Below are 25458 nucleotides of genomic sequence, written 5' to 3'. Positions count from 1 at the left end.
GAAGTTTTTCAAGAATGCTTGGCAGAATGCCTAACACCCAGTAAGTGCTGTGGGATGCTTGCTAATATCCTTTGTCCATTTTTCTCTTAAAATTCAACTGAGGGCCAGACACTGTTCTAGGTGCTCAGGATCCACCAGTGAACAAAGGAGGCCCAAATGACTATTTTTATGGCCTTTATCTTCTAGCAGGGGGAGACGGACAAACGACGAACATAACCATCCTGGGAGTTTCACAGAATGTTTGAAGGTGATCAATTCTACAGAAGACTAGAGCAGGGTAAGAGGATTCCACTCTAAACTGGATGGTTGGAGTGAGCTGCACTGAAGAGGTAACTTTTGGGCAAAGACTTAAGGGAGATGAAGGAGGGCATCAAGTGGATACCTGAGTGTCTGAGGAAGAGCAGAGGCATCTGGCTGAAGCTGAGCATGTGAGAAAGAGTTGTTGGTGAGGATGCCAGGAGGTCACAGAGGTAAGGGGTGGGGTGGAGGTCACACGAGGCTTAAGAGGCCATTGTAAGGACTTGTGCCTGGACTCTGGGTGAGGTGAGCAGCTACCTGGCCAGTTTCCAGCAGCTGAGTGGCATAATCTGCTTTGGCTGCCATGTTGAGAAGAGTAGAAAGAAGTAAAGGTAGCATCAGGGGGTCCAGCTAGAAGGCCATTGCTGCCACACACCGGAGAGGGCAGGCAACACACACCAGCGTGGTGGTGGGGGCTCAGTGAGAAGTGCTCGGACTCTACATGTGTTTTGAAGGCAGAGCCCAACAAGCTCTCCTGACAGATTGGACATGGCGTGTGGGAGAGAAAGGTGTGAAGGATGACTCTAAGGTTCCTGGCCAGGGCAACTAGGCTGAAGCTACCACGAACTGAAATGGGGAAGATGGCAGGAGGAAGAGGTTTTGGGGGAAACGTTAGCAGTTCTGTTTTCACATGTTAACTTTTATTTCCAGTCCCTGCACCATTCACTGAACATTCCACTCATAGGGATGTGTTACATCACCACCTTCTTACTATTCCAAGTCTCCACATCGATGCAGGTCTGTTTCTGGGCTCTACTCTGTTCCAAGTAAGTCTTGCTATATAGCAGGGCAGGTTCTTCCTTGATATTCTCCCCCAAAATTGTGGCTATTTTTAAAACCTCCCTTTGAAATATGAGTATTAGAATTTAGAATCAGCTTGAGTATTACAATGAGCATGTGCAATTAGATAAGAAAAAGAAATCAGGTAACAGTAATTTTTGCAGATGGCATGACTGTATCATTAGAAAACTGAAGAGAGTACACAGAAAAACTGTTAGAAATAAAAAGATAATTCAGTCAAGTAATGGGTATAAAATATGTAGAAGTTACTGGGCTACAGACAAACACAAACCACTTAGAGGAGATAAAAGAAGAGTCCATTTGTGATAGAATACAAAGACAAACAACAAGAAATGAAAACTTCAAGCCAAGTGACAAAATATTACACCTCAACTTCTCACTTGGGAAATGAATTATAAAGTATGTCCCAGCTTGGCATGGTATGGAAAAGAAGACAGGCAATCAGCTCATTATGGAAGTATTTTAGGCTTCAAACAATTTTCATATTCAGATCCCTTTTAATTTTTCTATCAAAAATGACTGAAACAAATGCCACACAGGTCAGCCTGCTAATATTTGTCCTGAATCTCATCCTTCAGTTACCACTAAACAAAATTTCAATACATCCAGTGTAACCCTGATTAACAGCTACATGTAATGCAGTGGTTCCTAGAGTACCCTATGATGCTCACTGGCAGCTGAAATTCCTACTCAGGTTTGTAATGTGACTATGCTTTTGACATGAGTAATTTCCTCGTATTAAATAAAAGCACCAGATCTGCTTATTGATAGCTTTTCAAATGTAAGCATTGGTCTTTCCATAAACTCTGCTGAGTTTTTATGTCACAGCAAGGGTTGGTGGCTTTTGCTTTTAAAAGCACACTAATCCTGCCTTCCTTGCGGCTAACAGCTCATTATGAGGCTATATATTGTTTTGTATCTTTCAACATTGATAGTATACCACCATAGTGCTGTGAATACTACAGGTGGCCAGTAATTGTTTGTATACCTTCTGGCTCGCGCAACTGAATAACAATTTAACTTTTAAGTGGTTAAGTACATTCTTTTAGGTTTATATTATGTACTTTTAAAAGTCCTATGTGATTTGATTTAATCTATTTCTGTATGAAATAATGTTCTACATAAGCAGATCTTTAAGAAAACCTAATGTACTTAATTCATACTTTTATTCTTACACTTATCCCTGTGCATTATAATCATTGGCTTATGTTTCTGACCGCCCCTACCAGCTTGGGAGCTACTCACGGGCAGAGACCGCCTCTTCTTAATCTCGGCATCCCCCCAGTGCCTGCATGAGAACACTCAAGATTTGGTAGATGAAAACACAAAGTGCCTAGGGAGATAAAGACGTGTATAGGATCCTTCACATTCAGAAAATCCACATAGAAAGGATAAGTTATTTCTTTTCTGAATTCATGCCAATAGATCACAATATAGGCCAATTCCTGTCTCAAAGTAAAAACCCCTACCAGAGAATGAGCACTCCTCTCCAGGCCAGTTCCATTTTGCCAAGATCTATGAGAATAAGAGGGAAAAATATATTCTACCAAGTTCTTCTAATGATGTACCCTCAAACTTGACCTGTCACATAATTATTATCATTGTTACCTTCATGAATTCAGAAATGAACTGCTCCAAATTCCTTGAATTTCAAGAATTTCTCCAAGTACAAATGGGTGAGAAGAGATTACAGGACTTCTACAAAAACTACCCGTACTTTCTCATTGCCAGTATTTTAAAAACAAGCCATGACAAATATGGAGAAGGTTTATTTTATAGGACAAACACAGTGCTCATCTATAAAATATTTTTTACTAAGGAACACATCTCTTGTAAAAGCAGTTAGAATTCTGTAAGGATTATTATTTATTCTTTACTTGATATTCCAAAATGCTAGAACTACTGTTAAATACACTCCCCCCATTTGCTTCTCAAATTCCAAACTAAACAAGTGAATGTTCTCAAGCCCTGGAATCTGTCACTTTCCAAAAGAATACACATTTCAACCATTACCAAATTGCAAAAGCCTTTCACGTGAGTAGCACAGACCTTGAAATGAGGGTGCCAGCTTGAAATGGGCACTTCTCCAGTGAGGAGGCAGGGCACAGACTGGCGTGTAGCCAACTGCCTGAGAGGAATGAACAATCTGAGAGAGAGGCCACAGCTATGGGACCCTGCTGTGGACAGCCTATTTCTGGCATTAAAGCTGGTGCTTATGCAAGACTGAACTGTGAGAACAGGTAGTCGACCACCCACACTGCAGGAAAATGTGCAAACCTTTACAAAGAACCATCACAAATACTGAATATGTATAATGCTTAGAAGAAATCAACAAACTGAAGCACTGCTGAGCCTTTACAAACAGGCTGTTTTTCCTTCTGGTTTTGGATGGAGCGGAGGTGGGAGAATGGAAAGCCCAAGTGTGTCTTTAACAAAATGTAGAGTCTTTCACTTCAAAACTCATTGTTTCCATTTTTGTTTGATAAATGGCCAACTGAATTTACTACCATTGACAGAGTAATTATCTTTATTTTAGAAGTAAATACACTCAGTGAAAAGCAATCTGATGTTAGCTGACCTAGTGCATACACCTGAATGAGAGTAGCAAACATTTTCGTAACAGGATCATCTAAGTCTAGTCAATGTAAAGAATGTTCTAACAATGTCTGTATAATGAACAACTACTTCAAGTGATAAAAGGAAATCTCTGGCTATGAAAACTCAAATTTTCTAGAGCTTTAAATCAGCTTGTATTATAGTAAACAATTATATCACATTGGCAGAAGAATTGTAGCTTAACATCAAAACACATGGTTTAGTAATTTAAAAAAATTTAAATTAAGGTTGAGTTTAACAATAAGTGTGTTTTTAGAGTCTGATCTTTTTCTTCATGCTGTTAAAAAAAATCCATACCAAATAATATTATCTAAGGCAAGCAGTTGACATTGCTATCTTTTAACAGTGCTACTTCACTTACTTGTTGCTTGATCCTGGGATTCCATCTAATGTAGTAATTCACCCAGAGTTCCAAGTGACGCATACTGGCAACTGGATATAAAACTCGATTGATTTCTTTAGTATAGAAGGGGTTTTTGAATTTTTCTTTATTACTGTTTATCAGTGACCATAAAGAAACAGTTCTTTCTGTAACTTTCTACAGAGAGAGAGAGAGAGAGAGAGAAAGTGGAAAGCCTAAGTAAAAACACACATAAATCCACAAGCCATTTTGCAGCCTGTAGCAATACAGTGCAGCATCAAATTGAATCATACATTTACATTATCCTCATAATAGCTCAAAAAGCCTCACGGGCCAGTGAGTGCTTGGCAGCCACTTATCGATATTTGCATAGGTAATGGCCTAGCTTGAGAGCCACTATTTCTGCCTGAAGACAGGGGTGCAGGATACTGTACCATTAAATGCAATTCACTGACCTAAGAAGAGTATTCCTGGCTAGGTAAAACATTTATGAACAGATAGGTAGTATACTCTTCTTAATTCAGTGAAAAGAAAAATTATCATAAGATCCCAATGACTTTTAAAACTTTTCTATTTGTTGGAACTATGAAATCTTAATCTGTGTCTACTTGACGGTAGGCATCTGGACATAGTTATTTTAATCAACCATCCAGATGTTTAATCTACATGTCAACATCCATATCTGTGAAAACATCTGGATAACTGACTACACGAAGTCTTCACTTTTTAGCCTAGTGTTGCCATCTCATAAAGATATTCACATTTGCATTGCTTTCTATTGCAGGCGTTTACAAAATTCTGACCATAAACTAGAGAGAGAAAAACAAAACAAAACAAAACAAAACACCAGAGCTAGGGAAATAAAAATACAAGAATTAAAATTACCAAAGGTAGAATCTGAAATTTTTCCCAGTAATGACTTTAATAAGGAAAGAGCAATAAGCTAAAACTGGAAGCCTGAAAGAACATCCCAAAATAAATGACTAAAGAAATTTCTTGGCCAGGCGCAGTGGCTCACACCTGTAATCCCAGCACTTTGGGAGGCTGAGGCAGGCAGATCACCTGAGGTCAGGAGTTTGAGACCAGCCTGGCCAACATGGTGAAGCCCCGTCTCTACCAAATATACAAAAATTAGCTGGGAGTGGTGGGGAGGCTGAGGCAGGAGAATTGCTTGAACCTCGGGGGCAGAGGTTACAGTGAGCCGTGATCGTGCCACTGTACTCCAGCCTGGGTGACAAGAGTGAAACTCCATCTCAAAAGACAAAAAAAAAAAAAAAAAAAAAAAAAGAAAAAGAAAAGAAATTTATTAAACATATGTATTTCATTTCATGAATGACAGCATAATTTTGCCTTTCTTTGAATCCACCTAAAACCTCAGTTGTACCTTTTTGATGCCAAAATCTATATACCACATTGTATTTATTTGCATGTTACTGTTTTTATTTTTATATATGCACATAGTTTAAAAAGCCAAATAGTTTGACAAGGTTATGAAAAAAAGTGCTCTCTCTCACCTCTTTTCCCGGAAACAATTGTGTTTTTCCCCCCAGTATTATTTACAACTGACAAACAAAAATTGTATATATTTAAGGTATACAATGTGATGTTTTGATATATGTATGCATTATGAAATAATCACCGCAATCAAGCTAATTAACATGTCACCTCATCTAGTTACCAATTTTTTTTTTTGTAGTGAGAATACTTGAGATCTATTATTTTAGCAAATTTCAAATATACATTAACTATAATTACCATACTGCACATTAGGTCTTCAGTACTTATAACTGAAGGTTTGTATCTTTTGACCACTATGTCCCCCTTTCCCTTACCCCTTCCCCAGCCCCTGGTAACTACCCTTCTACTCTCTATTACTATAGGTTCAAATTTTCTTAGATTCCACACATAAGGGAAATCATGTGGTATTTGTCTTTCTGTGCCTAGTTTATTTCACTTAGCATAATGTCCTCCAGATTTACTTATGTTGTTGCAAATGGTAGGATTTCCTTTTTTATGGCTGAGTCATAGTCCACTGTATATAGGTACTATGTTTTCTTTATTCATCTGTTGATGGACACAGGTTGAGTCCATATCTTGGCTACTGTGAATAGTGCTGCAATATACATGAGATTGCAGATAACCTCTTTGACATGATTATTTCATTTCCTTTAGATATGTGCCCAATAGTGGGAGTGCTAGATCATATGGTAGCTATATTTTTACTTTTGGGGGAAGCTCTGTCATAGTTTGAATATTTGTTCTCTCCAAACCTCATGTTGAAATCTGATCACCAGGCTGGGCGCAGTGGCTCAACACCTGTAATCCCAGCACTTTGGGAGGCTGAGGCGGGTGGATCACTTGAGCTCAGGAGTTCGAGACCAGCCCGGGTAACATGGCAAAACCCCATCTCTACTAAAAATACAAAAATTAGCCGGCTGTGGTGGCGTGCACCTCTGGTCCCAGCTACTCAGGAGGCTGAGGTGGGAGAATCTTGCTTGAGCCCGGGAGGCGGAGGTTGCAGTGAGCCAAGATTGTGCCACTGTACTCCAGCCTGGGCAACAGTGAAACCCTGTCTCAAACAACAACAACAAAAACAAACAAACAAACACAAAGAAAAAGAAAAAGAAATCTGATCCCCAGTTTTGGAGGTGGGGCCTAGTGGGAGCTGTTTGGGTCATGAGGACAGGGCCCTCATGAACAGATTGATGCTCTCTCTTAGGTGTTTGTTGTCACTCTATATTAGTTACCAAGAGAGCTGGGTTGTTACAAAGAGCCTGGCACCCTCTCCCTGCTCTCTTGCTTCCTCTTTCACCCTGTGATCTCTACATACTGGCTCCCCTTTACCTTCTGCCATGAGTGGAAGCAGCCTGAGGTTCTCACCAGAAACTAAGCAGATGCCGGCACTATGCTTCTTGTACAGCCTGCAGAACTGTGAGCCAATAAAACCTCTTTTCTTTTTTTTTTTTTTTTTTTTTTTGAGGCGGAGTCTCGCTCTGTCGCTCGGGCTGGAGTGCAGTGGCCGGATCTCAGTTCACTGCAAGCTCCGCCTCCTGGGTTTACGCCATTCTCCGGCCTCAGCCTCCCGAGTAACTGGGATTACAGGCGCCCGCCAACTCACCCGGCTAGTTTTTTGTATTTTTTAGTAGAGACGGGGTTTCACCGTGTTCGCCAGGATGGTCTCGATCTCCTGACCTCGTGATCCACCCGCCTCGGCCTCCCAAAGTGCTGGGATTACAGGCTTGAGCCACCGCGCCCGGCCTAAAACCTCTTTTCTTTATAAGTTACCCAGCCTCAGGTTTTCCTTTATAGAGCACAAAATGCATACATTTAATGTAATTCCTACTCTTTGAGGTCAAAGACAGTGTCTTACAAGCTAATCATATTTTTATATTTCATGGCAGACTACATACATTTTGGCAAGCCTAATATATAACAACAACAAAAAATTAGCATTTTAACTCACCTGTCTTTCTCGAGCAGATTCACAGTTGAATAAGAAAGTACCAAATCGGCAACTATACAGATGATCCAAAATTATAATCAAAAATTGTTCATTGAATTCAAAAGCTGTAGGGAACTAAACAAAAGCAAGCAAACAAAGCATGAAAAACTGGGACTGAAACTTTATAAAAGTAGAAAGATACACCATAGAAGTAAACAAATGCTGCCACATTGTAGGGCTCTAGAAAGGACAGCAGAGGCTGTAATCTGCACACATACTACAGTTGTTCTTTTTTTGGCAGTATATATAGGACTGAGCACTTTAAGTGTTAAATAAAGCAATAAAGAGGAAAAGGAGATAAACAGGCTGATTTTCTGGGTTCTCCTGCAGGTACAGTGTGGTTTAGTTATTTAAGGTATTATGAGATAGCAGACACAGCTATATAGAAGTGTCAGTGTAAAATATATATAAACGACAACTTGGTACTGTCAATTCATTGATCTTCCACTAGTAGAGATAACAGTTAAATATTTAATTTTTAAAACTTTTTAAGGGAAAATCCCAGATATATCAACAGTAGCAGGAATAAAAAGGTGAACACTCATGTACCTGGCTTCTGCAATTATTCACACATGACCAGTCGTGCTTCATCTCTATCTCTACCCTGTATTATTTTGGGGTCAAATCCCAACCATTATATTAAAATGTTTAATTTAAACATTAAGTCGAATGTATTTTCATCCCACATATTCCTTACCTGTTTTGACATTTGCCACACACAATCAATAAACTGGAGAAAAATAGGAGAACGGTCAGCATCGGTGTGGTTTTTATCACCATGACCTATTCGCTGAAATAAATTGATGAAGATAATTTGTTTTAATTAATGGGTACAAAACTGAGAAAGCATATAACACAAAATGTGACAATACAGTTCAGCAATCTGCCTTCTAAATGCCAAGTTTCTCAGAGAGGAAATAATATATACTTCCATGGCAATATAGGCAATGTAAGGTTTCAAAATAATGGAAATAAAGTATATAAACGTCTGTAAAATACCAATAAAAATTGCCAAAGAATCATCATCCTAGGTGATTGTTACAATTATTTCATATGATTGGAATTTTGTATGAGTCCTAAACAGCTATAGATAGAATGGACATGATTATCCTACATAGTATGTTAGCAATACACTCAACCTAGTTCTTTCAGTTGCAAAGAGAACAATCCTAAAGTTTCAAGACTTAAAATCATGTCCAAAAGGTATGATTATTAGAATTAAATGTTCTTTCTCTCTTAAAAACAAGAAAAAAACAAAAAATCTCACAATGTATTCATTTACTAAACAATGATTCTTTCTATGGCCGGGTGTGGTGGCTCACGCCTGTAATCCCAGCACTTTGGGAGGCTGAGGCGGGCGCATCACGAGGTTAAGAGTTTGAGACCAGCCTGGCTAACATGGTGAAACCCCATTTCTACTAAAAATACAAAAAATTAGCTGGGCATGGTGGTGCACGCCTGTAATCCCAGCTACTCGGGAGGCTGAGGCAGGAGAATCGCTTGAACTCAGGAGGTGGAGGTTGCAGTGAGCCGAGATCACGCCATTGCACTCCAGCTTGGGCAACAAGGGCGAAACTCTATCTCAAACAAACAAACAAAACAAAACAAAAACACAATGATTCTTTCTACTTGAAAATGTTATTCACACTATGAAACCTGGGTGAAGGCTAAAAGGATACATAGCAGTGTTTCTGAAAGGGTAGCCTACGGATCTCCTTCATGAGAATCACTGGGGAGCTGGGTCAAAATGTGTATTCAAAGGGCATCTGGAAATAAGACCTAGGAATATGAATTATAATAGGTTCTTTTGATGATTTCATTTAAAAAAATTCTTGGGGGGTTATTTTTTAAAACTTATTTTTATTTTTGAGAGAGAAATTTATATACATTGACTGTGTACAATATGTTTTGAAGTATATATACATTGTAGAATGACTGAATATACCAATTAGCATACACATTACCTCACAGTTACCATTTTTGTGGTAAGAAAACTTTACATCCATTCTTTTAACATTGTTCAAGAATATATTAACTATAGTCACCATGTTATACAATAGTGCTTTTGAACTTATTCATTTCTTGATGATTTAAAAAATGCATATCAGAAATAAAAGCCTCAACTAAAAGTCTATAAAATATATTTGACTCTAATAGCTATATTATTTGAGAAAGAATTGTCTATCTTCTTTCTCTTAGGAAATTTCAACGTAAACATTTCCATGAAGATTCTTTGTATTACTTTCAAGTGAAACTGCGAACAGTGCACATGGATAAACATGTCACTTTTTAAAAAGACTTTCACTACCCAAGGCATCATGCATTTTCAAACTCGTAAAGTTATTATTATACTCCTCAGATTTTCATTGTAATATTGAATATGTAATTTAACAACTAGTTTTAAAATCGCGAATGGTAGTGATCTATTTTTAGAAATTAGCTTTGCTTACTTACAGATGCAAATTTATGTCCAAAACTTATCCATTCTTTTTGCACCAATATTTCAAACCCTTCAATGCTCCGATAGAAGCTATCCAACATCAGCATGGCCAAGGATGTCAGCTGAGCAGTCCTGTCCCATCCGTCACTGCAATGCACAAGCACCGAACTCTTCCCTGAAGAAACTTTGTCTGCTACTTGAATGGCTCCTGTCAAAACGAGCTGACAAAGAAAAATATGTGAGTCAGTAGGGAGCTATAAGATACTGCTTAAATTTGATAGTTTTTAAACTTAGAAAAAGCCATGCTTTAAAATATTAATGTCCAGAACAAAGATTTATCAAAATGAAACACTAAGAGCTGCAGGATCTGTTGATTATCCTCTACAGACACTGCATTTGAATGTGCGTAGGTATTAAAAAACAAACCCAAACAAACCAAAAGCCAAACTGCATCCCAAACTTATTTTCATGGATGCGACTGTGATAGTGTGTTAGGGCTGTCATAAAGTACCACAAACTATGAGGCTTAAACAACAAAAATATATTGTCTCACAGTTCTGGAGGCTAGAAGTTTGAGACCAAGGTGCTGGCAGTGCCACGCTAATCACTAGAGATCTTTTCCAGGTCACTCTTCTAGCTTCTGGTTGTTCCTTGGCTTGTGGCAGCATAACTTCAATCTTCACATGGCAGTCTCACTGTGTGTGTGTGTGTCTGTGTCCAAATTTCTTTTTATAAGGACACTAGTCATAACAAAGTAAGGGCCCACACTACTCCAGTACAGTTTCATTTCAACTAAACATGTCTGCAAAGACCTTATTTTCAAATAGGGTCACACTCTGAGGTACGGGGGGTCAGGACTTCAACATATAAATTTTTGAGGGACAAAAATTCAACCCATAACAGTGATCAGATTAAAAAAAAAAATCACTGACCCAACAGGTTGCGTCTAGACTGTAAAAGTCTGATACAGTGAAATCCACCTTTTGACCTTTAAATTGGCAATATATCAACTCTTGTTTGGCTCATAAACAGTAGGGTACTTAAAGCATTGTAATAAAAATTTGAGACTTAGAAGTATCAATAAATTTATGTATATAATGGGTTATTGCTATGATGTCATTTTTTGATGATTCATGCATTTACAGAAATATACTTTATAAACCATGGAATATACCCATCCTGAGTGTGAGTGCAATAAGATTTAGCAAATTTATACAGTTGTGCAGTTATCACCATAATGTAGTTAGTTGTAGAACACCCACATTACCCAAAAAGTTTGCCCGTGCCATCTAAGGTCAATCCTTCTCCCACCTTGAGCCCCAGGCAACCATTGATTTGCTTCCTGTCCCTATAGTTTGCCTTTACTAGAAATTTTACATAAATAGAATAATGCAATAGGTGGCCTTTTGTGACTGGCTTCTTTCACTTAGCATCATGTTTTCAAGGTTGATCTGTGTTGTAGCATGAATCAGTACTTCCTTCCTTCTCATGGTCACATACCCTTCCATTGTATGTAGACAGACCACATGTTATTTATCCATTCATCAACTGACAGACATTTGGTTGTTTCTAGCATTTGGTTACTATGAATAGTGCTGGCGTGAACTTTTGCATACACATTTTTTGAAGGGACACAGTGTTTTTATTTCTCTTGGGTAAAATATCTTGGAGTGAAATGGTTGGATCATATGGTGAATGCATGTTTAATTCTTAAAAGAAACTGCCAAACTATTTTCAAAAGTGGTTGTACCATTTCACATTCCCACAATGTATGAGAGTTCCGTCTTTTCACATGTGTATCAACAATTTGTATATATTATGTTATTTTGGGTTGGTTTTTAAAAGACTTCTTCCATGGAGCTTCCAAAATTCTAGCAGCCATGCAACAGACATCTGTTACAGTCATTTTACCCAATTCAAGGAAATGGAAATGGAAATGGAAATTCGTTAATTTTAACTAATTCATGGAAAAGGCAGACCAAGTGAAAGATCCTATGTATGAGGGTTGAAAAATTACCTACTGGATACAATACTCACTATTCGGGTGATAGGTAAACTAGAAGCCCAAACCTCACTATGCAATATATCCATGTGACAAACCTGTACATTTACCCCTTGAATCTACAAAAATAAAGAAATGTAACTTCATTAGTTTTACATATACAATGTAACTAAAGATAAGTGGATAAAGTAGTGCCAAGAAGGAAAGGTTAAGGGACCTAAGGATGCCCGGCACATCAATTAGCTGTACAAAATCCATTACTCCTAAAATGACTAGAGCTGTTTATTTCTTCAAGCATTTTAAGTATTCTCCTTGAAATTCTGTTTACAATTTTCATTTGAAGTACTTCTGAAGAAACGGCTGTTGAGAAGCAATGGTAATATACTAGATCACTTGAGTCCAATTTAATGAAGTTGGGGTTCTAATGCATTTTTACAGAGGGCAACTCTCACTCGAGATACTTCCCTCACTTATAATAATAATAAAAAAAAAGGATTCAATCTCAGCCAATTATTTTGAAAAATTAGTTGTGTTCCAATTAAGTATTAATTCCCACAATCACTTCTGACAGAAACAGCTATAATTATCTAATAAAACTAAACCAGAGTTTTAAAAACACATGACCAAAAACTTAAATAATCTGATGGACTCGTGACTGATGAAAGAAATGACAGCCATCAAGCAGTATACATCACAGTAGTTAAGAGCACTGGCTCTGTGGCTGAAGACCTGGGCCTGAAACCTCATTCCACTTTTGGTATCTCGTGCTTTGGGCCAATTGAGTAACCATGGTTTCTTTCTCTCTACTGTGAAAAAATGAGCAATATCCCCTACTAGCTTGTCTTGGGCTAAACGATGCTCCCCATAAAGTGCTGACATTGAGCACAGGCTCAATGATGGCTAGCTGCCATCCAAGAAGGCCAAAATAACATGATACTTTAAAAGAAGAAGGACTATACAGGAAGAGTACTGTATTGAAAAGGACAAAGAGAAAATACAAGCTCCAGACACTACAGAGTCCTCCTTCCACCCTGCTGGGCTGTCAGTGAACGGGAATGATGATTTGAGAGGCATGCTAAGGCTGGTGATTTTCTCATTGCAAAAGGCTTGCCCTGGTTTCATACACTGAGTGGTGACACCATTTCACCAGATTACAGGTTAGTGATGGCCACTCCACCTGTCAGCAGACCCAGGGCTATAAAATAGTATAGGAGGCTGAATAATGGTCACCAAAGATGTCCAGGTCCTAATCCCTGGAACCTGTGTATACTATCTCACATGGTAATAGGGACTTTGTGGATGTGATCAAGTTAGTGATTTTGAGATGACAGATAATTCCGGATTATCCAGGCGGGCCCTAAATTACATCACACAAATCCTGATATGAGAGAGGCAGAGGGAGATTTCATACAGACAGAAGAGGGGAAGGCAATGTGACCACAGAGGCAGAGGATGGAATGATGTGCCCACAAGAAGCTGGAAGAGGCAGGGAATGGATTTTCCCCTTGTTCCATCCAGTATTCTAAGTCCAACTCAAGGCTATCCGCAACTCTGCTCCACTGTTTGAATTGCTATGGTGTGACTGATGCCTGAGAAGCCCCGAGTCAGATATCATTACAGGTTTCCACCTGGACTCCAGTCTCCTGGTACCTCCTTTGGCTTCTGTACAGAACAATGACAGTTTCTTTCATTTCTTTCATATCCCCTTTGCTATAGACAAAACTATAAAACCTTAGAGAGGCCTCTTAAAACATTTCCCACATTTCTTAAGTGCTAACTGCCATACTTCATCTTTTGCAGATGGCCTTACCTCCTAACTTCCTCAGACATCTGAGCCATTGAACAAGACCTACTTTCACCCAGTCTCTCTTCCTTCTATCTAGCTCAGAGTAGCAGCTGAGCCACCTTGCCAATAACTCCTGTACGTGTGCTCTCTCTCTTTTTTAAAAAAATCTTTTCCTCTTATTTACAAAAGTAATATATATTCCCTGGGAAAAAATGGAGAAAACATAGGCCTATTACTCAGAAAGAATAATTATTCACATATTGGTGGATACTTTTCTAAACTCTGTATGTGTGTGTGTTTAAAACTTTTCTTGTACATTTAGGTGTACATTTAGGTGTAGTTGCTTATCCACTTTTTGTTTTTTAAAGAGATGGGGACTTCTTCTGTCACCCAGACTGGAATGCAGTGGTACAATCATATTAATGGGTCACTGCAGCCTGAAAATTCCTGGGCTCAAACAATCTTCCTGCCTCTGCCTCCTGAGTAGTTGGGACTACAGTTGTGCACCACCACAACTATTTTTTGTTTGTTTGTCTGAGTTTTGTAAGAAGCAGGGTCATACTATGTTGCCTAGGCTGGTCTCAAACTCCTGGGCTCAAGCAGTCCTCCCGCTTTGACCTCCCAAAGCACTGGGACTACAGGCATGAGCCACCATGCTGGCTCTGTTTTTCCACTATCATGAGCATATTTTCAGACCTGTGTGATTATTTCCCTTAAAAAAAAAAAAAAATCCTGAAGTAAATCTTTTCTCTTCGTCTACAAAACAGGCTAAAGCTTCCCATGACTTGAAAAGCCCTTCTCATAGTCATATGATCCTCAACACTTCCCCCTTCCTTAACTCCCTCTCTTTTTAAAAGAACAGTCGATATTCATTACCTCTATTTTCTCACTCACGCCCACCACATCACTAGACAACCCCAAGGTCATAAAGGACCTCGTTAATAAACCTCCTTCAAGTACCACTGACCCTTTCTTCTTAAGACCCTTTCTTTACCTTCCAATATCCTCCTTTGATGTCCATTTCTCTCATATGCCTCCTTCACTGAGCTCCACTTCTTACCTCCTGCCCTGAATACAAACAGGCCCAAAGCTCCACTCAAAGTCCTTTGATCTTTTCCCCACACATCCTCTCAGAAACTACATTAAAGGGCTTTGCTTGCATTTGTTGCCCAATAGCTGACTGCCCAACCGACATCTCAGTGTTAAGTCTCTATTTTGGGTTCTACTTTGCAGAAAAGCCTGCCTGTTAGACACCACCAGGTGGATGACCCACCACTACCCCAAATGCATGGTGTTTCTCTTGACCAAGGTCCCACTCAAATCTTATTTTTATTTTGCCTGACTTTCATTTTTTTATGAATTTGTCATCCTCACCAATGAATTGTGGAAAAAAAAAAAAAAAAAAAAAAACAACTAATTGTGACAACTAAATATGTGATACCTCGATGGGAGGGATCCTTGAACAGAAAAAGGACATAAGGTGAAAGCTGAGAAAATCCAAATAAAGTATGAACTGCATTAATAATGAGTTAATAATGTATAAATATTGGTTCATTAGTTGTGACAAATGTACCGTACAATGTGACATGCCATAGTTGTGAGCATTGTAAGATGTCAATAAAGAGAAAAACTGGGTTGGGTACATGCGAACTTTCTATAGTACTTTTACAATTTTTCTGTAAATTGAAAACTATTGTAAAATAAACAGTTTTATTTTGTTTTTTATGTTAGACCTTGTGAATGGGAAAATGGTATAAGACTTTAAGGAGGTTCACATATGATTGAAGAGATGATAGGTATGTGTAAAAAGAGACAAAATGTATAGCAAAGTCAGTGGAAGGAACATTCCCTTTGAGATTCGGTGGGATTTGATCTGGTCCTTGAAGAAAGTGGAAGGATGGGGAAATCCATTCTAGAGAAAGAGGACGACCTAGACAAAGGCCTAGAAACAGGTGTTAAGTGAGATGGAAATAGGAAGAGTAAGGATTTCCGTAGTTGCAGGTTAATCTACAAACCTGCAGAAGCCAGAGGAACAGGGCCGTGACTGTCAGGTTAGGCTGTTGGGAGCCCCCAGAGGTTTTGGAATAGCAGGATATTTTAGCAAAATGTTCTCTGTCAGCTGCTTATAGAATAGATAGGAGAGGGAAGGAAGAGAAAACAGAACCATTTTAAGAGTGCAAAGACAGGAGTAGTAATGGCCTAGTGTGAATAATGCCAGTGTGAGGGTGAGGGGACTATGAGAGTGACAGAAATGTTTCCAACGAAGGGCCTGTGGTACTTTATGATTAGCTAGGTGCAGGAGCTAAAGAAATGTAGGATGATACCAAGAGGGTGAGCCTGGCTAGCTGAGAAAAGCATGCCACCATTTGCAGATGAAGGGTAAGTTGGAAAACAAAATTTGACTAGAGAATGTATCTTAATAATTCACCTATACATTAAAGCTGACTTTTTGTTTGTTTACAGAACTAAAGGGTTTCTAAAAGTGTTAGTTCCCTCAGATCGCTTCAAGTACTTTTTAAAAAGTAGAGGATTATTGATGCCTTTATCAGGATTGAAAATAATAAAACACAAAATCAATTCTTTAAAATAAGTCATTTGAGATTAGTTTCAAAAAAAATAAAAGAAAAAAAAATACTGACCACCTCTATCTAGGTCCAAAGACATTATATCCAGTAATGGTTAGATAATTAATTGGCTATTCATAAATAAACCTGCATGAAAGACTGAACGACTTAATACTGAAAGATGGAAAGAGATGTCTTTGCACACTCCAAATATATTCCGGAGTGATGATGTGAAATCTTTAATTTAGGTAAGCAAATTATAAAGCAACATAAAACTGTCAAATGTGGTCCTATACTACAAAGTTTCTCTCTCAATGTCCATTTTTTTTAAGGAATTTAAAAATATCTCCATTCCACCAAACAATTACATTCTTGTTTATATATGCAAATATTTTAACAAAATATACTTGCCTTGATATGTTCTAACCAATGAGTAGACTCCAAACTGGACAACCAATGAGATTCTTCTACATTAGGATAAACAATGTCCTTCACTTTTTTTAAAGATTCCCGCATAACATGAATATTATGAATGTCTAAGAAGAAAAGTTCGGCGTTATGATATGCATCATCACTTTCATATCCTCCTCCTGTTGCCTAAGAAACAACATGAAATACAAACAATCAGTTGAGTTTTCTATTTCATTAGAAACTTACACAAATATTTCTAAAGTTATTTGTCCTCCAAATAACCCCAAATCCTCCAATTTAAATGAATAATTGATGTGACTTGACTTCCTAGCCAACAATAAGTCTCAAAAACATTAGTCATACTTTAAGCTGAAAAAAAGACAGAAGGCTGGCAATTTCCTGGGGAATCTGTATTCCTAAGGAAAAAAATCATCCTCAAAATGCTCTATAATTAATAGCTCTTCTTCCGGATCTGGAAAGGCAAAAGTAGGTTGTGAAAGGTCCTCGTTCTCCATTAGTTTTGTATCTCTAATAGTACTCTTCAGGGGGAATGGGGGAGGCAGCCAGACTGAGGCAGCAGCAGGCACCTCTGGCTCTGTAACAGCACTCACGTAGGACGTGATGCATTAGAGGAAAACAACGGGCCTTGGAGTCAGACCCAGGCTGATAGCTCAGCTTCAGCTTCTCCTTGCCATGTGATCTGGGACAAGGCACTTAACATTTCTGAGCCTCAACATCCTCTCCTGTAAAATAGAGGATAATATTACCTAGGTCTCATACTATTAAAGGAACCACACTCTATTATAATAGCTAATGCCAGCCACTATTTAATGAACTCCTATGACATCCCAGGTACTGTGACTCTTGCTTTACACAATTTTATCTCTTCAGCAGTGCTGCAAGATAGGTATTACTATCCCCATTTTGCCAATGAGAAAACAGAAACCCAGAGATGCTAGTTAACTATCCCCTAAGTTACATAGGTAGTAAGTGGCATTTAAATCTATGTCTGGCTTCAAAGCTCACACTTTTTCTACTAAACGATGACTGTTTCTCTGCTATGCAAACACCAACGACAGAGCGCTGCACATAGTGAGCTCTGAAAGAATAAAAGATTTCAAGAAAGATGGCTATCGCCTACTGCAGCACCTACAAGTATTAACTTGCCAGAGCAGGCTTTGGTTCATCTTCACAGCATGTGAAGAGTGCCCATTTTCCACACTGACAAAGAGATGCTATGGTTTCATTTAGGAATCTGGCTGCATTCTGCTTAAATGTTTTGAAATGGCATAGAACACGTGGCCTTTGGCCCTTTAAGAAAAAGTTCAACAGTTCTGAGACTTGCAAAGAAAGCAATATTATACTAACTCCAGAGTGCCTGTAGGAACAGAACAGGGAAACATCTGCCTGGGGCTGTAGAGGAAAGGAGAAGTCACCAGACAAATGTGCCATAGCTACAATATGCCTATTTTCTCTTTATTAGTAACAATGGTAGGAATATAAGCTTGTAGCCATGGGTAGAAGGGCCAAAGAAACTTAGGTTTAGTTTTTTGTTGTTTGTTTTTTTTTTGAGGCGGAGTCTCGCTCTGTCGCCCAGGCTGGAGTGCAGTGGCGCGATCTCGGCTCACTGCAAGCTCCGCCTCCCGGGTTTACGCCATTCTCCTGCCTCAGCCTCCCGAGTAGCTGGGACTACAGGCGCCGCCACCTCGCCCGGCTAATTTTTTGTATTTTTAGTAGAGATGGGGTTTCACTGTGTTAGCCAGGATGGTCTCGATCTCCTGACCTCGTGATCCGCCCGTCTCGGCCTCCCAAAGTGCTGGGATTACAGGCTTGAGCCGCCGCGCCCGGCCGGGTTTAGTTTTTTGTTTGTTTTTTTTCCCTGGAGTTAGTCACAGAGAAAGGTTTCCTGCAGAAGTAAGGCTACCATCCATTTAGGTTTCAAACCTGGAGACCTATGTTAAAAGCCAGAAATCTTGGTCTCCAAAGACTCTAGGCAAGAAAATACACCTAGGCAGAAATATTTCTTTAGAGTTAGCTCTAAATAGTATCACTAGTAAGTAGACAGTAAACATTCACAGTGTTGTTTTAAAAAAGTTATTAGCTAATAAATAAGCGATTCATTATTTAAGTGGGCCACTTTCTCCTCTTCCTGCTTCTCTACACATGCAGTTTTTAAATAGTTGTGGTGATTTTCAAAGAGATTCTTGAAACTGGAGTTCTCTTCATAAATAACCGAAAATAAGTGAAAAAATAAAAGGAAAAATATACTTTATTACTCATCGCTAATGTTTCTGGTAAAAACAGACATTAGCACAGTTCCACATTAATTCATCACGATGTACTGCCACAAAAATAGAAGCGGCTTGCTGCTAGATCTCACCGATCCTTGGATTTTGTTTAATTTAAAATGACGTGCTGTTGCTTGTTGCATCTGGGGATGTAAATTTCTAAATATCCGTAAGGGAGGAACAATTAGGTCCAAGGAGAACAGAAGATCAGAAAGGGCAACAATCAATTAGTCAAGCACACACTGAGTTCCTGAAAGTTCAAATTCTACATCTCTGGTTACTTTTGAAGTATTCTTTCTGGTTTTCCTTTCTTCAACAAAAAAGAACAATGTAGATTACCTAGAACGATGATGTAAAGGTCTACGGGCCTGTTGCTATGGATATAGACGACTAGCAGAGAGACACAGCAGAGGGAGGGGGACACAAGTGAGCTTTTTAAAAGAATGACAGAGATCTGTAAAGCTTAGGCTTTTTCCCTGATATTTTCCTTCCCTTGACTCCTAAGAGGACTAGAAATGGAGGCTTGTTTCCTGAGTGTTAAAAAGGCCTTCAGGAATTCTATTTCTAGAATGAGCTTTAGAGTTAATTAGTGTATCCATTTCATGCATTTTAATATTCTAAAATATTCTTTGTAAATACTTCATTGTAATGCTATATCATATCTATTTCAGGCTAAATATGTACATGAAAATATTGCATTATATATATATGTATTCACTCTGAATTATATATGAAAGATAATAGTAACAGAGATATATAAAATTAAGGACAATCCAAGAAGACATTTAGATTTAGATTTCATTTCCTGAATGTTTCACTTACGATTCCTAATTTACTTGTCAATTTAGCTTACTGATTGCTTCACATATAATTTCAAAATCATCTCTGGACCAAAAAACAACCATAGTAACAAACAGCTGGTTCAAAAGCATGCATGGGGATGGGGAGGTGGCCCAGGATTAAACATGTAGGACAGAAGATCCATGCGCAAATAATGAAGAGTTGAGCTGTGCATGCATGCAGTCTGACACATCCTAGTGCAGACAGACATCACAGATTCTATTGGGAAGCTGCTGCACCTATCTGAGCTGCTCAAGAACTTGTTTTGCTTTCTGGTTCTTATGTTCTGAATAATTGAAGATGCTAGACAAATAACCTCAGGATAAGCAATGTATTAAATATGATGAAATTTAAGCCTACAGCAGATGAGAAACAATAAATCTGAAAGCTGGAATAGGAGTGAGCAATTTAGGGCAGGCCCCTTGTGAGCATTTCAAAGTGACAGCAATGATGGGAGGAGAAGGAAAAGAAAAACAACAAAAAGGAGAAATAGAACGTAAAATGCATACCAATCTGGGGCCATTTAGCATAGGAGCAAACAGCCATACACCTTGCAGCAGCTTCTGAAGGCAGCACTGTGCAGTCACTGATGTTCATGATGACCCTAATCAATTTTAAGTGCATTCAGCATATTCTGCTTACAGCAAAAAGTCAATTGAGACAGACTTCTTTGAAAATGGTCAACTTTGTGTATATGTTTGTGCTTGGAAAACTCACATACGTGGATTTATTCATTTCTTGAATTATCTTATGTAAATGAGAATACACATATGTGAGTATATACGGGTATGGGGGAGGGAGTGTTTGGGTAGCATACAAATTTAGTATTTTAATAATTACAGCTTCCCATAGCTCCTTACAGATGCCTCAATAGTGTACACAATGAGTGATCATCCACAGCTGAAAGGGCTTTAAAGAGAATCTAACTTTTTCCTGCCAAGGTCCTGGCCAAAACCCAACTTCATAGTCTAGACATGCCTATTTACCTAAAGTTTATTTGCATTTGATTTTGATGTATTCAATTTTGTTTAAGTTTTGTGATTACAACTACTTTATATCTAAGAGAACTGGTTTTCTTAACTATTAATTTAAACCCATGTGTTTCTATACCATGGCAAAAACATTCACAGAAAACACTGCATTCCATATGTAAGCTAAGTGTCCAGCACATCACTAAGTCCACTCACCTTGTTGGCCACTGCATTTACGCTGGGTCTTGCATCATAGATGGTGAGTTTGGAAATCTGTTTATTAGTCTCCCTGATAACATCGAGATATTTCTCATCATCTTTATTTCGTTTCCCACTCATACCGACAAGAGGCTGACTGCAACGCACAATGACTGTCTTATTTTCTGGATGAATCCATGACAGCACCTATGGTTAGGTCAGAAAGTTTAAGCTATCAAGAAAGCCAATCTCCAAGCAAACAATTAAAACTGCAAACCATAAAGCACTGATAGTTATCAAGAAGTGAATCTGACAGTGCTAAAATAGAATACTTGTTCAATTGCAATCTCACTGTGTGCGTGTGCCCAGAGACATGCATTTAATAATATAACTCAGAAACAAATACAACTACCAGTCTTTTCTTAATTAGCACCACATCCAATAGAAATTAATTGCTTACCTAAAAATAGTTATATCACTTAAAGGAAACTGAAAGCTTGATCCTATTTTAATTATGTAGCTTGCACTGGATTTGTTATCATATAGAAGCAGCTTTGGCAAAAAGTGAGAGGTAAAGGAAATCGTCTCTGGTACAATATGTTTCTCATAATACCAACTCATGTCTACAGATCATTTTCCCGACAGTCTCAATTCTAGAATCTAACACAGGAAGGAAGAAAACCCAAGGGGAGCAAAACGAATCTCAGGACAGCCCAAAGAGCGAAGGTCTGCTTGTCTCCACAGTGCAATGTGGACATCCACTGCCTAGGAGAGCTCATCAAATCCTGATTCAGAACCTGCCTTCTCTAATTTTATACACAAGTCTAGTACATTTGCTCCCTGGTTTCCAAGCTCATAGCATGTGAAAAGTAATACACATAAAAGGTAGCTAATAATGTAATATACCAAAAATGACAGAATTGTACACTTGAGATGGGAAATTATTTGGTATGCGAAGTAGATCTCAATAAAGCTGTTAAAAATGGGGAGCTGGAGAACTGCAGCACAGTGGGCGACAATGTGGACTTTGGGGTCTAGTGCCATCTCTGCCACGGCTCTAACCTCAGGCATTTCACTCGCAGCTTCTCTGGCTTTCCTTTCCTCTTCCATAAAATGGGGAGAATAATATAATCTCATAGGGTTGCTGGGGGGCCTGAAGAAGAATGCCCAGAAAGTCTGCAATAAACACTGGCTCGTGTTAGCTTATAGAGGCAGGCCCAGCAGCCAGGAAAGTCAGTTAACAAAAACTACAAAATGCAGACACAAAGAACTAAAGAAGCATAACCACGTGGGCTTACTCAACATAACACCAAATTCCCTGATGTCTCTGAAGTTACCTACCTCACGATGGCAAATGACAAACATTGATGTTTATAAAAATGAGTGTTTATAATGACAACAGGTTATTGAGAAAAGATTACACGATAATATTTATTCATTCTCAGAACAAATATGGTCCTTGCACCATAACAGAGATCAATTAAAAACACCATCGTAGCCCCTGCCTAAGAGTCCAAAGGCTCAGAACTGGGAGCCTTGGAGAAGGTACTAGTAGGACCTAAACCTCCACCTTCCAATCTATAATGCACAGCACATATGAGATCTGCCTTCCCTTCCCTCTATGGCCCTGGTATCAAGAGAGACAAGAGACATGAGATCAATTTAAAGGAGTTATTTGCTACACATTTAAAAGATTTATTATTTGAGAAAGACCCTCATCAAGTTGTAAATTTCAGTCAGACCGTAGGCAATGGCTTCCCTCCCCCAACCCCTCTTCTCTTTGTGGTGCCATGTTAGGAAATGCTACTCCTCTGAGTTGTTTCACCTCTTAATTTCTTTGCAGGAGGGGGGATTCTTACTAGTTTTTGAAAAGGATGCTTATTACAGAGCTAAATAGGTACAAATAATGTTCATTTCACAGCGTCAACTACCATGAGTGCCTTTACAGTACATGGCACTGTATTATTCTTATTAAAATTAATATCTAGAAGCCATAATTAAGGAAGTACACAAATATGTAACCACTGAAAGATGTTTATTACAGCATTATTTATAATAGCAAAAGATTAAGCAGAAGCTGAATGTCTCACAATGGAAAACTGATTAAATAAATCTTGGTACACCTACACACCGGCATATGAGCGGATCATATTTAGCAACATGGGAAGCTGTTTACAAGATACTGCTAGATAGAAAAAGACACAAATTATAGAATAATTTCTATAGACTGAGACACAAATTATAGAATAATTTCACTTTTTTCAAATATATATATATATATATATTTAGAAGGAACATATATACATGTTTAGAAGGAAGTCTGAAAGGATATATACCAACAATGTTAACACTGGTTCTCACTAGGTGGCAGACTCCTTTTTGCTTATCAGTATTTTTTATAATGCTTAAAATGAACGTGCATTACTTGTACACTAAAGACTCATAAAATTAAGACAAATCTGTTTGAGAATAAGAGAATACATTAATGGAAACATTTAATGCACGTTGATTATTTCTCTACCCAGCGATATTTTATTATAGTTTGTATCTTATTTATACACGAAATAAGATCTCTTTCCCATCACTTCCTTTTGTATTTTTACATGAGCTTTTATAAAAAGAACCGACTATCAGATATTAATGATTTCACATTAAAGGCACATATGTTTTCTGGGTGTAAGCAAAGCTCTGAGACTTAGCCCACAGCCGGGTGGTTAAAAAGTATACTGAAAAGAACATACTACCATGCTTAATAGTACCTAATAGTAGATCTCTAAATATGTAGAGGTGATGGGGAACTTAGTCTTTCCTATAAAAGCTATTTTAGGAAAAATAAATATAAATTGGTGGCCACAATAAAGTAAGAAGGATCAATAACATGACTAAATAAAAAGTTAGGAAATTCTGTCTGCTCTACAGTGGACACTCATTCATTCAGAATAACGGGGACTACTGGATCAAGATGGTAACCAAGCATGGTGGAAAGGGCACAGTTGTTTAATTTTCTCTGTTTCAAATCCCATGGAATACACCTACATACACAAATGACACAGTAGGTGCTCAATAAATATGAACTGAATGAATACATGAACAAAACTGAGCCAGGCGACCCTAGCCCAGTTGTCCTTGTGAGCAAGGCATGTATTATTAGCAAGACAGCCAGCCAGGGTAGGGGTGTAGTCTGTGGCTATGGTACAGAAGAGCATGTCCAAACAGAGCACAGGAAGACTGAACTTGTAACCCTAGCTTCATTAGCACCATGTTCTAACAACATGAGCTAAAGAACATACTTTCAAGTACAATTTATATCGTGAAGATATGGACACTAGTAACTAGAGAAGTAAATTTTTAAAAAATCATTAATAAGGCATTTATTAATTTTAATGGGTAAAATAATAGTGCTATAGTGGAAAAACATGACAGACACTGCCTTAGAAGAATAATCACAGTTAACATCACTAATAATGGGACAAATCAACAGCATGTCTCCTAAGGTGGTGCACTGAGAACACAGCATCACTTCTGCGGTTTTATGGCTAGAAGTGTGTTAACAAGTGAATTTTAAAAAAATTACAATTCATATTAGGCTGACAGAATACAAAGTATTGCACAAATATCCTTTTAAGGAAAAAAATGTCTAGACTTGAAGAAGGCAAGGTGACATTAAGTCTTAATTTCTTCAACCTTTGTTTTTAAACATTTACTTAGTAGGAAAAAAAAAAACCCAATGTACTTATGACAGACCCTGAAAATTAGCAGGGGAGAATATCTAAATTTTTAGTCAATTTTTGTCAATGTTGGACAGTATGACATGCCCATTAATATTTAAGGACCAAAAGAGAGCTTTGTGAACTAGGTGCAATGATACCATATGGATACTGTCTGGAATAATCTATACTTGACTCCAGTTAGACAATGGTATTGGGGCAGCCTGCAAAGGTGATGGGGGTGAGCTCATGGTGAGTATATGTCAAAGTCTGTGCTGACACACTCTATAACAAGACAGTGTGTTCTTTCCAGCATGATTTATCTGACATTTATCAAGAGCCTATCATATAGTATCACGTATTGTGCCACAAAGACGAAAGTCATAAGGAGCCTGTCCTTCCTTGCTTCCTTCCACACAGCACTTGGTTCCCATTACGTGCAGCCCCTCTCTCGTAGAGAGCTCTTTACTTGCATTCATTCTCGATCCTTAGTTGCAAGCTCCTAGAAGGCAGGTGACGGCACACTTCTTCTCCAATCTGGTATGGTGCTTTGCACTCAGAAAGCACTTGGTAAGTATTTTTGGGGACAGAATTCCAAAAGGACCGTTCTCTAAGTTATACGACTACCATTCTTATGGACTAAAAGGTGCTCTTCGAGAGAAACATTAATTGCA

General features: G+C 38.4%; 1 protein-coding gene across 3 annotated transcripts in view; it reads right to left on the bottom strand.

The window, feature by feature from the left end:
- Positions 1–25458, bottom strand: part of MTM1 (myotubularin 1) — a 112363-nt gene that overhangs the window by 5469 nt on the left and 81436 nt on the right. For all 3 annotated transcript variants that reach the window (XM_025373201.1, XM_025373202.1, XM_025373203.1), the window contains 6 exons: positions 21096–21284; positions 16781–16966; positions 10032–10238; positions 8275–8367; positions 7539–7652; positions 4076–4252 (listed from right to left, as the gene is read on the bottom strand). In XM_025373201.1, coding sequence (XP_025228986.1) covers positions 4076–4252; positions 7539–7652; positions 8275–8367; positions 10032–10238; positions 16781–16966; positions 21096–21284 — 966 coding nt within the window. The remainder of the gene's footprint in view (positions 1–4075; positions 4253–7538; positions 7653–8274; positions 8368–10031; positions 10239–16780; positions 16967–21095; positions 21285–25458) is intronic.

This window comes from Theropithecus gelada, chromosome X, assembly GCF_003255815.1.
Source record: "Theropithecus gelada isolate Dixy chromosome X, Tgel_1.0, whole genome shotgun sequence".
NCBI classification, from domain to species: Eukaryota; Metazoa; Chordata; class Mammalia; order Primates; family Cercopithecidae; genus Theropithecus; species Theropithecus gelada.
This window is presented reverse-complemented; position numbering and strand designations above follow the sequence as displayed.